This window comes from Lampetra fluviatilis, chromosome 61 (assembly GCF_964198595.1).
Source record: "Lampetra fluviatilis chromosome 61, kcLamFluv1.1, whole genome shotgun sequence".
In the NCBI taxonomy this organism is placed as follows: Eukaryota; Metazoa; Chordata; class Hyperoartia; order Petromyzontiformes; family Petromyzontidae; genus Lampetra; species Lampetra fluviatilis.
Window position 1 is genome coordinate 1,224,045 of NC_136335.1, and position 12,306 is coordinate 1,236,350.

Consider the following 12,306-nt stretch of genomic DNA (forward strand, 5'->3'; position numbering starts at 1 on the left):
GCAGTGTTGAGTCGATGGGCAGTGTTAGTCTATGGGCAGTGTTGAGTCGATGGGCAGTGTTGAGTCTATGGGCAGTGTTGAGTCGATGGGCAGTGTTGAGTCTATGGGCAGTGTTGAGTCGATGGGCAGTGTTGAGTCTATGGGCAGTGTTGAGTCTATGGGTAGCTGCTGCTCGCTGCTAACAGCACTTGCCCCGGCCCTTTGTTGAGGCTACATGGCGGAGTGGGACAACCTTTGTCTCTGCCTTTGTTTGTTTCAGCTGTCTGCGCTGCGTGCAGAGTTGGAGGAGCAACACACGGCCTCCCTGCAGAAGCTCCAGGCGGAGAGAGACGCCCTGCGGGCGGAGAGAGACGCCCTGCGGAGAGAGAGGGACGACCTCCTGGAAAAGGTCGCTCGCCTCCAGACCGAGGTACAGATTACGGAATCAGAATGTTGACGCAAGTACTGCAGGAGGAGGAATCCGATGAGCTATAATTAATTAAAATTTTTACCTACGTGACTTTACCAAAAAAACCTAAGAATATGAATCCTTGCAGTCACGAAAGCTTCAAATCTAGAAGCTATAAAGCTCTTTAATTTCCCACAGATGTCCAGTAGTGGGGGGTGTAGGGTCAGAAGGTCCCAACAGCAAACACAATTCACACAAACACAATTCACACAAACACAATTCACACAAACACAATTCACACAAACACAATTCACACAAACACGATAGCAGTGCAAAGTACAATAAATGTAAACAAATCACTCAAAAAACAAATCTACAAACAGGTTTTGACCTTTCCGGCAATGAACACGTGTTGAGATTTTAAAACGTCAAACATAAACCTTTTATTTTTAAATTGCCAGAACGGGTAAAACCGATTGTGCATATTTTGAAACATGCCAACGCAACGCTAAAACATCCCCATTCCCACCGGGCAAAGCCCCACTGATGTGTCAACTTTTCTTTTCAGAAGCCACCGGTCCCACCACAAATTATATCGGCTCAACAAAGTGGCCTTGTCGCGTGGAGTATCCACACCCGTGTCAACCCATCACGGTTCACCCCCCTATTCTTTCTTGTGCAGGGAAATTGAGTTTTCAGGTCCTATAGCAGAGGTCGCACGCGGGTTTTGATTCCTTACCCGTACCCGTACCCGGCCGCACCAGGGTCGCAAACGGGTACCCGTGCCCAGCCGGGTACGGGTAGCCGGGTATCGGGTAGGGTACGGGTATCGGGTACCTGATTGCGACCTCTGGGATGAAGCCATGTTGCAGGCGCTGGTGGGTTGATTCTAGGAACTTGAATTGTGAGAAGAGACAAGACGTTGGGAAATGAGTGACAAACGGCGACTCACCAGTGACTCACGGCCTACCCGTACCAGTACCCGGCCGCACCAGGGTACGGGTAGCCGGGTATCGGGTACGGGTACGGGTATTGGGTACCCGGTTGTGACCTCTGTCCTACAGCCCTTGCAATACGAGCACAAAATATAATTCTATTATGTTTGTGTTTCTCCCTTGTGATGGGACTTTGTGGGGTGAACGTTGAGATTGATGAGGGGCACGGGGTGACCACTAAGGTTCTGAGTTGGTCTGTGATAAGGTCGGGCACTGATAAGGGGTTGACAGGCATGACATTCATATAGCAGCAAAATAAGCTTAATTACAGACGCTCGCTCAAATCATCGTCGTCGTCATCATCATCATCATCATCACCGATGTTGCCTCTCCACTGCCGATGTGCTAACTTAGTTACTGGAGGAGGAGGAGGCTGTCTAAGTGGGGGTTGGGGATCATTCGGAGCGGACGCCAGAGGGAGCTTACACAGAGGGAGTTGACGCAAGAGGGAGCTTCGTATCTTTGTCGTCCCTCTGCAGCGGGACGAGTTGAGCGAGCGATCGGCCGAATCGGAGAATCAAGAGGCCCGGCTGTGGCAAGAGAAGGTAATCATCATCATCATCAGCAGCAGATGCATTATCATCATCAGCAGCAGCAGCATCAGCAGCAGCAGCAGCAGCATCAGCAGCAGCAGCATCATCAGCAGTATCATCAGGAGCAGCAGCAGCAGCATCATCAGCAGCAGCATCATCATCAGCAGCAGCATCATCAGCAGCAGCAACAGCATCAGCAGCATCATCATCATCAGCATCATCAGCAGCAGCAGTAGCATCAGCAGCAGAATCATCATCATAAGCAGTATCATCAGCGACAGAAGCAGCTTTTTCTTTGCCATCAGCAGCATCATCATCAGCATCATCATCATAATCAGCGACAGAAGCAGCTTTATCTTTGCCATCAGCAGTATCTCGTACAATGCAATTCCGCTGCTGCATCTTCGTCGTTATCACCGCCGGTCTGCAAAATTTTCGCAGTTCGAATCCGGCAGGCCGCCCTGGTTAGTGCTGCGGTGTTTATTAACCAAAGATACCGCTGCTGGGACCGCTACTACAGTACTACTACTACTACCACCACGTGCCGCCTGCTTCTCAGCGGTCGTTAAAGATCCCGTCACAGTGTTAGTGGTCAGCGCCAAGCTGCGCTATCAACCCGGCGACCCAAGTTCGATTCCCGCTCACGACCACCAGCACCAGTGGCGGTTATCAGAACCGGTCCGCGGCCTCCCGTTGGTCGACTCAGCCTCAAAGAAGTACCTGGTATGGTGTGCGATGAACATCGCCACTGGGGAGACCAGGCGAGGTAGTTAGCATCTCCTAGCCACCGTGGCATTCGTGTCCGGGGTGGAACCCACAACCTCCTGCACACCAGGCGAGGTAGTTAACATCTCCTACCCACCGTGATTATGATGAGAGAGAGAGAGACACGCAAACTCCACATATACAGCAGGCATCAGGGTCAGGATCGAACCCACGACCTCCTGCGCACCATGCGAGGTAGTTAACATCTCCTAGCCACCGTGGGGTTCGCGTCCGGGATGGAACCCACGACCTCCTGCGCACCAGGCGAGGTAGTTAACATCTCGCCACCAAGGCTACACAGGTGATCTTTGTCTTTGTACGCCTGCAGTGGTGCTGGCCACCCCCCCCGCCCCCTCGTGCGCCGGGCTTTCACCGCTACTCTGCTAACAGCACTTGCCCCAGCGGTCTGCTTAAGGCTACACGGTGCGTGGGGCACCTTTGTCTTTGCAGTACACGGGCCTGCGGCTGAAAGCGGCGGAGATGCGTCGCGAGTTTGAAGCGCGGCTCGCCCTCACGGCGGAGGCCCGGCAGCAGCAGGAGGCCGGCAGCACGGACACCCTCGCCGAGGTGTGTGTTCACCTGTGTGTGTGTGTGTTCATGTCTCCGTGTGTTCACTTGTGTGTGTGTGTTCATCTGTACGTGTGTTCACCTGTGTGTGTGTGTGTTCACCTGTGTGTGTGTGTGTTCATCTCTGCGTGTGTGTGTTCATCTCTGCGTGTGTGTTCACCTGTGTGTGTGTGTGTGTGTTCACCTGTGTGTGTGTGTGTTCATCTCTGCGTGTGTGTTCACCTGCGCGCGTGTGTACGTGTGTGTGTACGTTCACCTGCGTGCGTGTGCGTGTGTACGTGTGTGTGTGTACGTTCACCTGCGTGGTGCGCGTGTGTATGCGTGTGTGTGTACGTTCACCTGCGTGCGTGCGCGTGTGTACGTGTGTGTGTGTACGTTCACCTGTGCAGGTGAAGAAGGTGATGAACGGGGTGTTCCGCTCTCTGCGCTCCGAGTTCACCCTGGAGGGGACGTACAGCGGCCGCATGATCCTCGCCACCGTCATGAACACAATCAAGGTGCCACAGAGGCAAAGGTCCCCCGTGTAGTCTTACACAGACTGTCGGGGCAAGTGCTGTTAGCGAGCAGCGGCTATGAAGGCCGGCACGGCACACGAGGGGGTGGGTAGCCAGCACCACGCCCGGCCGCCTTTGTCTCCCCAGTGGCGATGTTTTACGCACCGCGCTAGGTACTCATTTGAGGCTGAGTCGACCTAGGGGAAGCCCAGGACCAGTTCAGATAATCGCTATGCGCGCTGACCGCTGCACCACCGCTTCTCACAAATAAAGCCACACACAGGCACACACACACACACAGCCACACACAGGCACACACATACAGCCACACACACATACACACCCACACACAGGCACACACACACAGCCAAACACACACAGCCACACACACACACACGCAGCCACACACAGGCGCACACACAGCCACACACAGGCACACACACACAGCCACACACAGGCACACACATACAGCCACACACAGCCACACACACACACCCACACACAGGCACACACACACAGCCACACACACACAGCCACACACAGGCACACACACACAGCCACACACACACACAGCCACACACGCACAGCCACGCACACGCAGCCACACACAGGCACACACACACAGCCACACACACACACAGCCACACACACACACAGCCACACACACACAGCCACACACACACAGGCACACGATGACCACACACTTGCACACACAGCCGTCACACTTTTGACAGATGCCTTCAGATCCCCGTGTCGTGTTCTCTTTGTGCCGTGTGTGTGTGCGTGTACACACGTGTGCGTGTGTACACACGTGTGTGTGTGTGTACACACGTGTGTGCGTGCGTGCGTGTACACACGTGTGTGTGTCTATGCGTGTGTGTGTGCGTGTGTGTGCGTGTACACACACGTGTGTGTGCGTGCGTGTACACACATGTGTGTGTGTGCGTGTGTCTGTGCATGTGTGTGTGCGTGTGTGTGCATGTACACACGTGTGTGTGTGCGTGTGTGTGTGTACACACGTGTGTGTGTGCGTGCGTGTACACACGTGTGTGTGCGTGTGCGTGTACACACGTGTGTGTTCGTGTGCGTGTACACACGTGTGCGTGTGTGTGTGTGTGTGCGTGTACACACGTGTGTGTGTGTGTGCGTGTACACACGTGTGTGTTCGTGTGTGCGTGTACACACGTGTGCGTGTGTTCGTGTGTGCGTGTACACACGTGTGTGTGTGTGTGCGTGTACACACGTGTGTGTTCGTGTGTGCGTGTACACACGTGTGCGTGTGTTCGTGTGTGCGTGTACACACGTGTGTGCGTGCGTGCGTGCCAACACAAGGCCACGACCCTCAGCCTCGTGAGCGGCTCCGAGTCGCCGGACGACCGCCGCGTCTCCGATTCCTCCTCCTCCGCCGCCGCCGCCGTTCCGGCCTCCGAGCCCGAAACGTCGGACACTGCTCCCGACCGCCCGCCGGCCCAACCCCAAGGGCCCGGGGTGGGGGGCGCCAACGCCAGCGGTGACGTCGCCAACGGAGCCTCGCGGCCTCGCGAAGACGCGGCTCCGCTGTCCGTTGCGACGACGTCGGTGGTGGAGGAGCTGGAGGAGGTGAAGGAGGTGGTGGAGGTGGAGGTGGAGGTAGAGGCACCGCCGCCGCCGGGAGATGGAGCATCGGAGCCGACCGCCGGCGCCGCCGAAGGTCGCGACCTCGGGGACGGATCGGCGGAGGCAGCTGCCACTGCCGGCGTCGAAGGGAAGGCAGCAGAGAGAGAATGTGACACCACAACCGTCACCACCGCCACTGCTGCGGTGGTGGTGGTGGCGGTGACGGTGGCGGTGGAGGAGGACACCGCCGTGGCGGGGAACGGCGTTCCCGAGCGGCCGACGAGCGTTGCCGGAATTCCACAGTAAGCCGGAATCTTTACGGCCCAAGATTGACGCAACACTGCCCATAGACGCAACACTGCCCACAAACTCAACACTACCCATAGACTCAACACTGCCCATAGACTCAACACTGCCCACAAACTCAACACTACCCATAGACTCAACACTGCCCATAGACTCAACACTGCCCATAGACTCAACACTGCCCATAGACGCAACACTGCCCATAGACGCAACACTGCCCACAAACTCAACACTACCCATAGACTCAACACTGCCCATAGACTCAAAACTGCCCATAGACTCAACACTGCCCATAGACTCAACACTGCCCATAGACTCAACACTACCCATAGACTCAACACTGCCCATAGACTCAACACTGCCCATAGACGCAACACTGCCCATAGACGCAACACTGCCCACAAACTCAACACTACCCATAGACTCAACACTGCCCATAGACTCAGCACTGCCCATAGACTCAAAACTGCCCATAGACTCAACACTGCCCATAGACTCAGCACTGCCCATAGACTCAAAACTGCCCATAGACTCAGCACTGCCCATAGACTCAAAACTGCCCATAGACTCAACACTGCCCATAGACTCAAAACTGCCCATAGACTCAACACTGCCCATAGACTCAAAACTGCTCATAGACTCAACACTGCCCATAGACTCATCACTGCCCATAGACTCAACACTACCCATAGACTAACACTGCCCATAGACTAACACTGCTCATAGGCTCAACACTGCCCATAGACTCAACACTGCCCATAGACTCAACACTGCCCATAGACTCAAAACTGCCCATAGACTCAGCACTGCCCATAGACTCAAAACTGCCCATAGACTCAACACTGCCCATAGACTCAACACTGCCCATAGACTCAAAACTGCCCATAGGCTCAACACTACCCATAGACTAAACACTGCCCATAGACTCAACACTGCCCATAGACTCAACACTGCCCATAGACTCAACACTACCCATAGACTCAACACTACCCATAGACTTAACACTGCACCATAGACTCAACACTGCCCATAGACTCAACACTACCCATAGATTCAACGCTGCTCATAGACTCAACACTACCCATAGACTCAACACTGCCCATAGACTCAACACTGCCCATAGACTCAACACTGCCCATCGACTCAACACTGCCCATAGACTCAACACTACCCATAGACTCAACACTGCCCATAGACTCAACACTGCCCATAGACTCAACACTACCCATAGACTCAACACTGCCCATAGACTCAACACTGCCCATAGACTCAACACTACCCATAGACTCAACACTGCCCATAGACTCAACACTGCCCATAGACTCAACACTACCCATCGACTCAACACTACCCATAGACTCAACACTGCCCATAGACTCAACACTACCCATAGACTCAACACTGCCCATAGACTCAACACTGCCCATAGACTCAACACTACCCATAGACTCAACACTGCCCATAGACTCAACACTACCCATAGACTCAACACTGCCCATAGACTCAACACTGCCCATAGACTCAACACTTGCCTGTAGACTCAGCTCTTGCCCCAACAGTCTACGTAAGGCTATATGGGGATCTTTGTTTTTGTGTGTGACTCAGGCAGCCACCATCTTCCGCGGGAGACGATGAGGATGATGATGAGGAGCAGGAAGATGGAAACCTCTTCTCATACGAGGCGCCCGACAAGAAGGTGTCGCGCGACGACAGCGGAGTGAGTGTCGCCGTGGAAGAGTAGGCCAAGCGATGCCAGTCCCTCGCTGAACGTGCGGCAGTGTTCACACACCGTTATAACGCAGAACGCTCACACCGTTATAACACAGCACACCGTTATAACACACACCACACACCGTTACAACGCAGAACACACCGTTATAACACAACGCTCACGCCGTTATAACGCAGAACACACCGTTATAACACAACGCTCACGCCGTTATAACGCAGAACACACCGTTATAACACAACGCTCACACCGTTATAACACACACCACACACCGTTATAACACAACGCTCACGCCGTTATAACGCAGAACACACACACCGTTATAACACACACCACACACCGTTATAACACAGAACACACCGTTACAACGCAGAACACACCGTTATAACACAACGCTCACGCCGTTATAACGCAGAACACACACACCGTTATAACACACAACACACACCGTTATAACGCAACACACCGTTATAACACGCACACCATTATAACGCAGAACACACACCGTTATAACACGGGGGGGGGGGAGTTGGGGTGGTTTAAGAATCTCGCCCCCCCCCCCACTCCCCCCCATCGTTTCCACTGCCGTGCCCCGGAAGATGGAAAGTCGGGCGGCGCTGCCGACCGTTACTCCGCTATCGTGGGGGGGGGGGGGGGGGCTTGCACACGCAGTAACGAGCGATCGTGTTCGTGGTTTCTTTCAGAGTCCTGTTGACAAACCTGGACCACCTCCGCTCTTCGGAGATGATGAAGAAGACGACGATGATGTGGATTGGTTGAAATGAAGATGTCTGTGTGTGTGTACGTGTGTGTGTGTACGTGTGTGTGTGTACGTGCGTGTGTGTACGTGTGTGTGTGCGTGTGTGTACGTGTATGTGTGTGGGTACGTGTGTGTGTGCGCACATTTGTGTGTGTACGCGTGTGCGTGTGGGCGCGTGTACGTGTGTGTGCGTGTGTGCGCGTGCGCGCACAGCAAGTTGGCACAGTAGGGGGCACAGGCGGTGCATCAGTCATCTCACTCAATCAGTCGACCCGTGCCAGCGGGCGTTCGACACTTCACGTGGCCCCAACGTGCACATGGCCTGGCACAAGCGTCGTGGTGACATCACCGCCATTTAGTGGCGAATGCCAACATCGGTGGCAAGTGATATCTGAACCGGTCTTGCGCCACCTCTAGGTCGACTCAGCCTTAAGCGAGTACCTGGTGCAGTAGGCTACACAGGGGATCTTTTTTTTGCGTGCTAAACCGCGTGGCTGTGTGCTGTGAGAAGAACCCTTATCATGGTGGGTCCTTGTACTGCTTAATACGACCAACAGACCTCAGTTCGATTGCTGTCCCTGTTACATATACAGGGTCTAGTAAACATTCTGCAACGTTGGGCCAACTCGGGTTGATGTCGAGACAACGTTTGCGTGTTTAAGAGGAGGATAGGTAGGCCTGTATGATGGATGCTTTCATAATTTTTGGATTGCATCTGAGAAAAAAATGGACCGAGATTGCTAATTATAATCTGGAAAATCAAATTGATTTGGATTGATTACTAAAATGTGATGTTAGGAAGTGACCGCGAAACCGATGACTTCAAAGGAAGTGAAATCACTCGTGTGTGCCAGCACAGGAAGTGACATCACTCACGTGTGTGCCAGCACAGGAAGTGACATCACTCACGTGTGTGCCAGCACAGGAAGTGACATCACTCACGTGTGCCAGCACAGGAAGTGACATCACTCACGTGTGTGCCATCACAGGAAGTGACATCACTCGCGTGTGTGCCATCACAGGAAGTGACATCACACGCGTGTCTGCCATCACAGGAAGTGACATCGCTCGCGTGTGTGCCATCACAGGAAGTGACATCACTTGCGTGTGTGCCATCACAGGAAGTGACATCGCTCACGTGTGTGCCATCACAGGAAGTGACATCGCTCACGTGTGTGCCATCACAGGAAGTGACATCGTCTCCACGGCGGTGACGCCCTTTTCGCCAAATGCGCTGTCGCGGTGATGCCCCTTGTTGCTCAAACGGTTCAAGATATTAAAATGTTCACGTTGAAATCACGGCTTTTGCTGGTGGAACTCGATGGTCGAGTTAAAGATTCGGTGATGAATAATGTGAAACGTAAAACACGACTGCATTTCGCAAGTTATTAAGATGTAATACATTGATGTACAAAAATCTAATAAATTGTGGAACTTGCCTAAATTTCCGAAATCAGATTTTTCTGGAAAAATGAAATTAAACTAAAAGTCATCCCAAGCGTGTACCTCCGATTGGCAACGTACGGTGCGAAAGAAGTTGAACACGAGCAAAGATCTATCCAATCACCAGCGCATTGCTTTCAATCAATCCTGACTGCCGATCAGACACTGCCGAAACTGGTCCAGAGTTTTGCTTGTCTTGAAGCAATTCGGCTGGATAACATGCACTCGCACAGAAGGCCATACAGCCGATGAGGCGAGGCTGCGTTGGCTGGGTCACATAGGGGCCGTCCATAAATGACGTCACGCACCTAGGACAAGGAGGGGGGTCGACACATTTGTGACGATGAGAAATGTGACGTCACATCAAAATGCGCAACTTTAAATAAATATAGACAACACGTTCTACTTAATTAAATAGACTTGTTAATAGTTTTCTCCTACAACATCAGAGTGCAGCGCCACATTAAATACGCACTACAATGACAATAGTTTAAAGCGATTTGAAGGGGGGGGGGGGCAGAGCTTTGTGACGTCATTTGAGTGGGGGTCTGACTTTTTGTGACGAAGGGGGGGGGGGGTCAAAAATCGTCCCAAATCGCGTGACGTCATTTATGGACGGCCCCATAGCCCGCCTGCTCCAAGCAAACTTCTGTTGTGACCAGATCGAGGGGGCTAAACCGGCACGACACGGGCTGGAGAAGAGATGGAGTGATGCGGTACGGGAGGACGTGGAGCTGAGTGGACTTGCCGACGACTGATTCCAGCGGTGTCAAGAACGGCCTCAGTGGAGGAGGCTCGTGAAGGACGCTACTGGGCAGTTGGAGGAAGTCACCCTCCAACAACAACAGAGGACAGAGGAGCAATGCTCACAACAACGAGCGGAGCCCCAGGCAGCTAAAATACAGCAAGTTGGCACAGTAGGGGTACAGCTGGTGGTGCATTTGTCAGTCATCTCAGTCAGCCAATTCATGGCACCTGCTGGGTCTGGCCCGAGACCTCCTGCACCTAGCCTGGCACAGTAGGGGGTACAGCTGGTGGTGCATCTACCGGTCATCTCAGCCAACCCGTGGCACCTGCTGGGTCTGTCCCGAGACCTCCTGTCAGCAGCGAGCCTTCGACACGTCACGTGGTCTCAGTGCACCTAGCCTGGCACAGGCACCGTGGTGACGTCACCGTCACTTAGTGGCGAATGGTGCGGGTATTGGTGTTGAGACGGATTCTTTGCCGAGTCGCGCGCACAGTACACACGCACTGTGTTGTGCTATGTGTCTTTGTGTTTGTGTCTGTGCGTGGTGTGTGTAGTGGTGGGTGTGTGTGTAGTGTGTGTGTGTGGTGTGTGTAGTGCGTGGGGTGTGTGTAGTGCGTGGGGTGTGTGTGTAGTGGTGTGTGTGTGTATTACGTGGTGTGTGTGTATTTCCTAGTGTGTGTGTGTGTGTCGTGGTGTGTGTGTATTTCCTAGCGCGTGTGTGTGTGTGCTCAAGTCACCAGCCCGGCCAAGGCAAACAAGACGTTGCCTTTGAAGGACAGACATCGCCAGTGTGTCAGCACCAGCGAGTCCTCTGCAGTCTCGATGAATGAGTCTACTATCCCCTTGACTCCAGCCTCACCGCCACCGCCACCACCACCACCAACCACGTCTACAACGCAAAGCGCCCATCTCTCCGTGACACTCAAGGTGTCTTTTGTCTGACTCTATGAGCCTCTGGTGTTAACACTGAACCATGAATTACTAAAGGTGCCTTGAGTTTGGCTCTATGAGCCCCCGGTGTTAACACTGAACCATTAAATTTCGATTTAAAGCTTTCGTGACTGCAGGGATCCATCGCATTGGTTCTTTCGGTAAAGTCACGTAGAAGGGAAATAATAAAATAATAAAATAAAACATTATAATAAAATAATTCTCACGACGTTTCGGCCACAACGCAAGCAACCGTCCTTCTACGGGACTTCACCGAAAGAACCAAGAAAACTGAACCATGAATTACTAATGGTGCCCGTAGTCTGCCTCTATGAGCCTCCACTATTCTCCAACTCTTTAAGAATCCTAGTAGCACCTTAGTCTGCCTCTATGAGCCATTGGGGCATTCATGCTGAACTTTAAGAATCTTAAAGGTGCCTCATTATGTATTCATTCCCGGGGGGGTGTGAGAGAAGGGGGGAGGGTGACCCCTCCCTTAACCCCCCCCCCCCCCATTACCCCCCTCCCCCTCGATCACCGATTCGGTCTCGAAACCCTGAGATGAGATTCGACCCTGAGCCCTGGGGGCCTATTGATGGCATCGTGGACATTGGCCGCCGCGGATTGGCGAGGAGACGTTGACTACCTCGAGAACTCAGTGGGCCACGTGGGACTGTGCACAGCAGCAGCAGCTGCAGCAGTAGCAGCAGCAGCAGCATCAGCAGCAGCTGCAGCAGCTTCTCTTCATCTTCGGGCGTACGGCGGCTGATGTAGATGCAGACCAACAGCTTCAAATGCTCACATTCGGGTGGTCAAGCAGGACAGCTGCTGTCAGGAGTCGCGGGGAACAGTCCATCGTCGCCTGTGTGTCGTCTCCCTCGTAAATGCTCTAAACGCACGCGGCCACGGGGAGAGAGAGAGACACGCAGCCTCCACATATAGAACAGGAGTCGGGATCGAACCCACGACCTCCTGCGTACCAGGCGAGGTAGTTAACATCTAGCCACCGTGATGATGATGATGAGGGAGAGACACACAAACTCCAAATATAC

At 53.3% G+C, this 12,306-nt stretch overlaps 1 protein-coding gene across 6 annotated transcripts in view; it reads left to right on the forward strand.

Annotated features, from left to right (window-relative positions):
• Window positions 1-9,549, forward strand: part of FKBP15 (FKBP prolyl isomerase family member 15) — a 44,159-nt gene extending 34,610 nt beyond the window's left edge. For 3 of the 6 annotated variants that reach the window (XM_078881489.1, XM_078881491.1, XM_078881492.1), the window contains exons 24-30: window positions 260-409; window positions 1,863-1,928; window positions 3,132-3,248; window positions 3,638-3,745; window positions 5,075-5,640; window positions 7,250-7,361; window positions 8,078-9,549. In XM_078881489.1, the coding sequence (XP_078737615.1) occupies window positions 260-409; window positions 1,863-1,928; window positions 3,132-3,248; window positions 3,638-3,745; window positions 5,075-5,640; window positions 7,250-7,361; window positions 8,078-8,158 (1,200 nt within the window). In that variant the 3' untranslated portion in view covers window positions 8,159-9,549. Of the gene's footprint in view, window positions 1-259; window positions 410-1,862; window positions 1,929-3,131; window positions 3,249-3,637; window positions 3,746-5,074; window positions 5,641-7,249; window positions 7,362-8,077 lie in introns of those variants that run through there. The other 3 variants (XM_078881488.1, XM_078881490.1, XM_078881493.1) reach the window with 2 other exon arrangements.
• The last annotated feature ends 2,757 nt before the right edge of the window (window positions 9,550-12,306 follow it).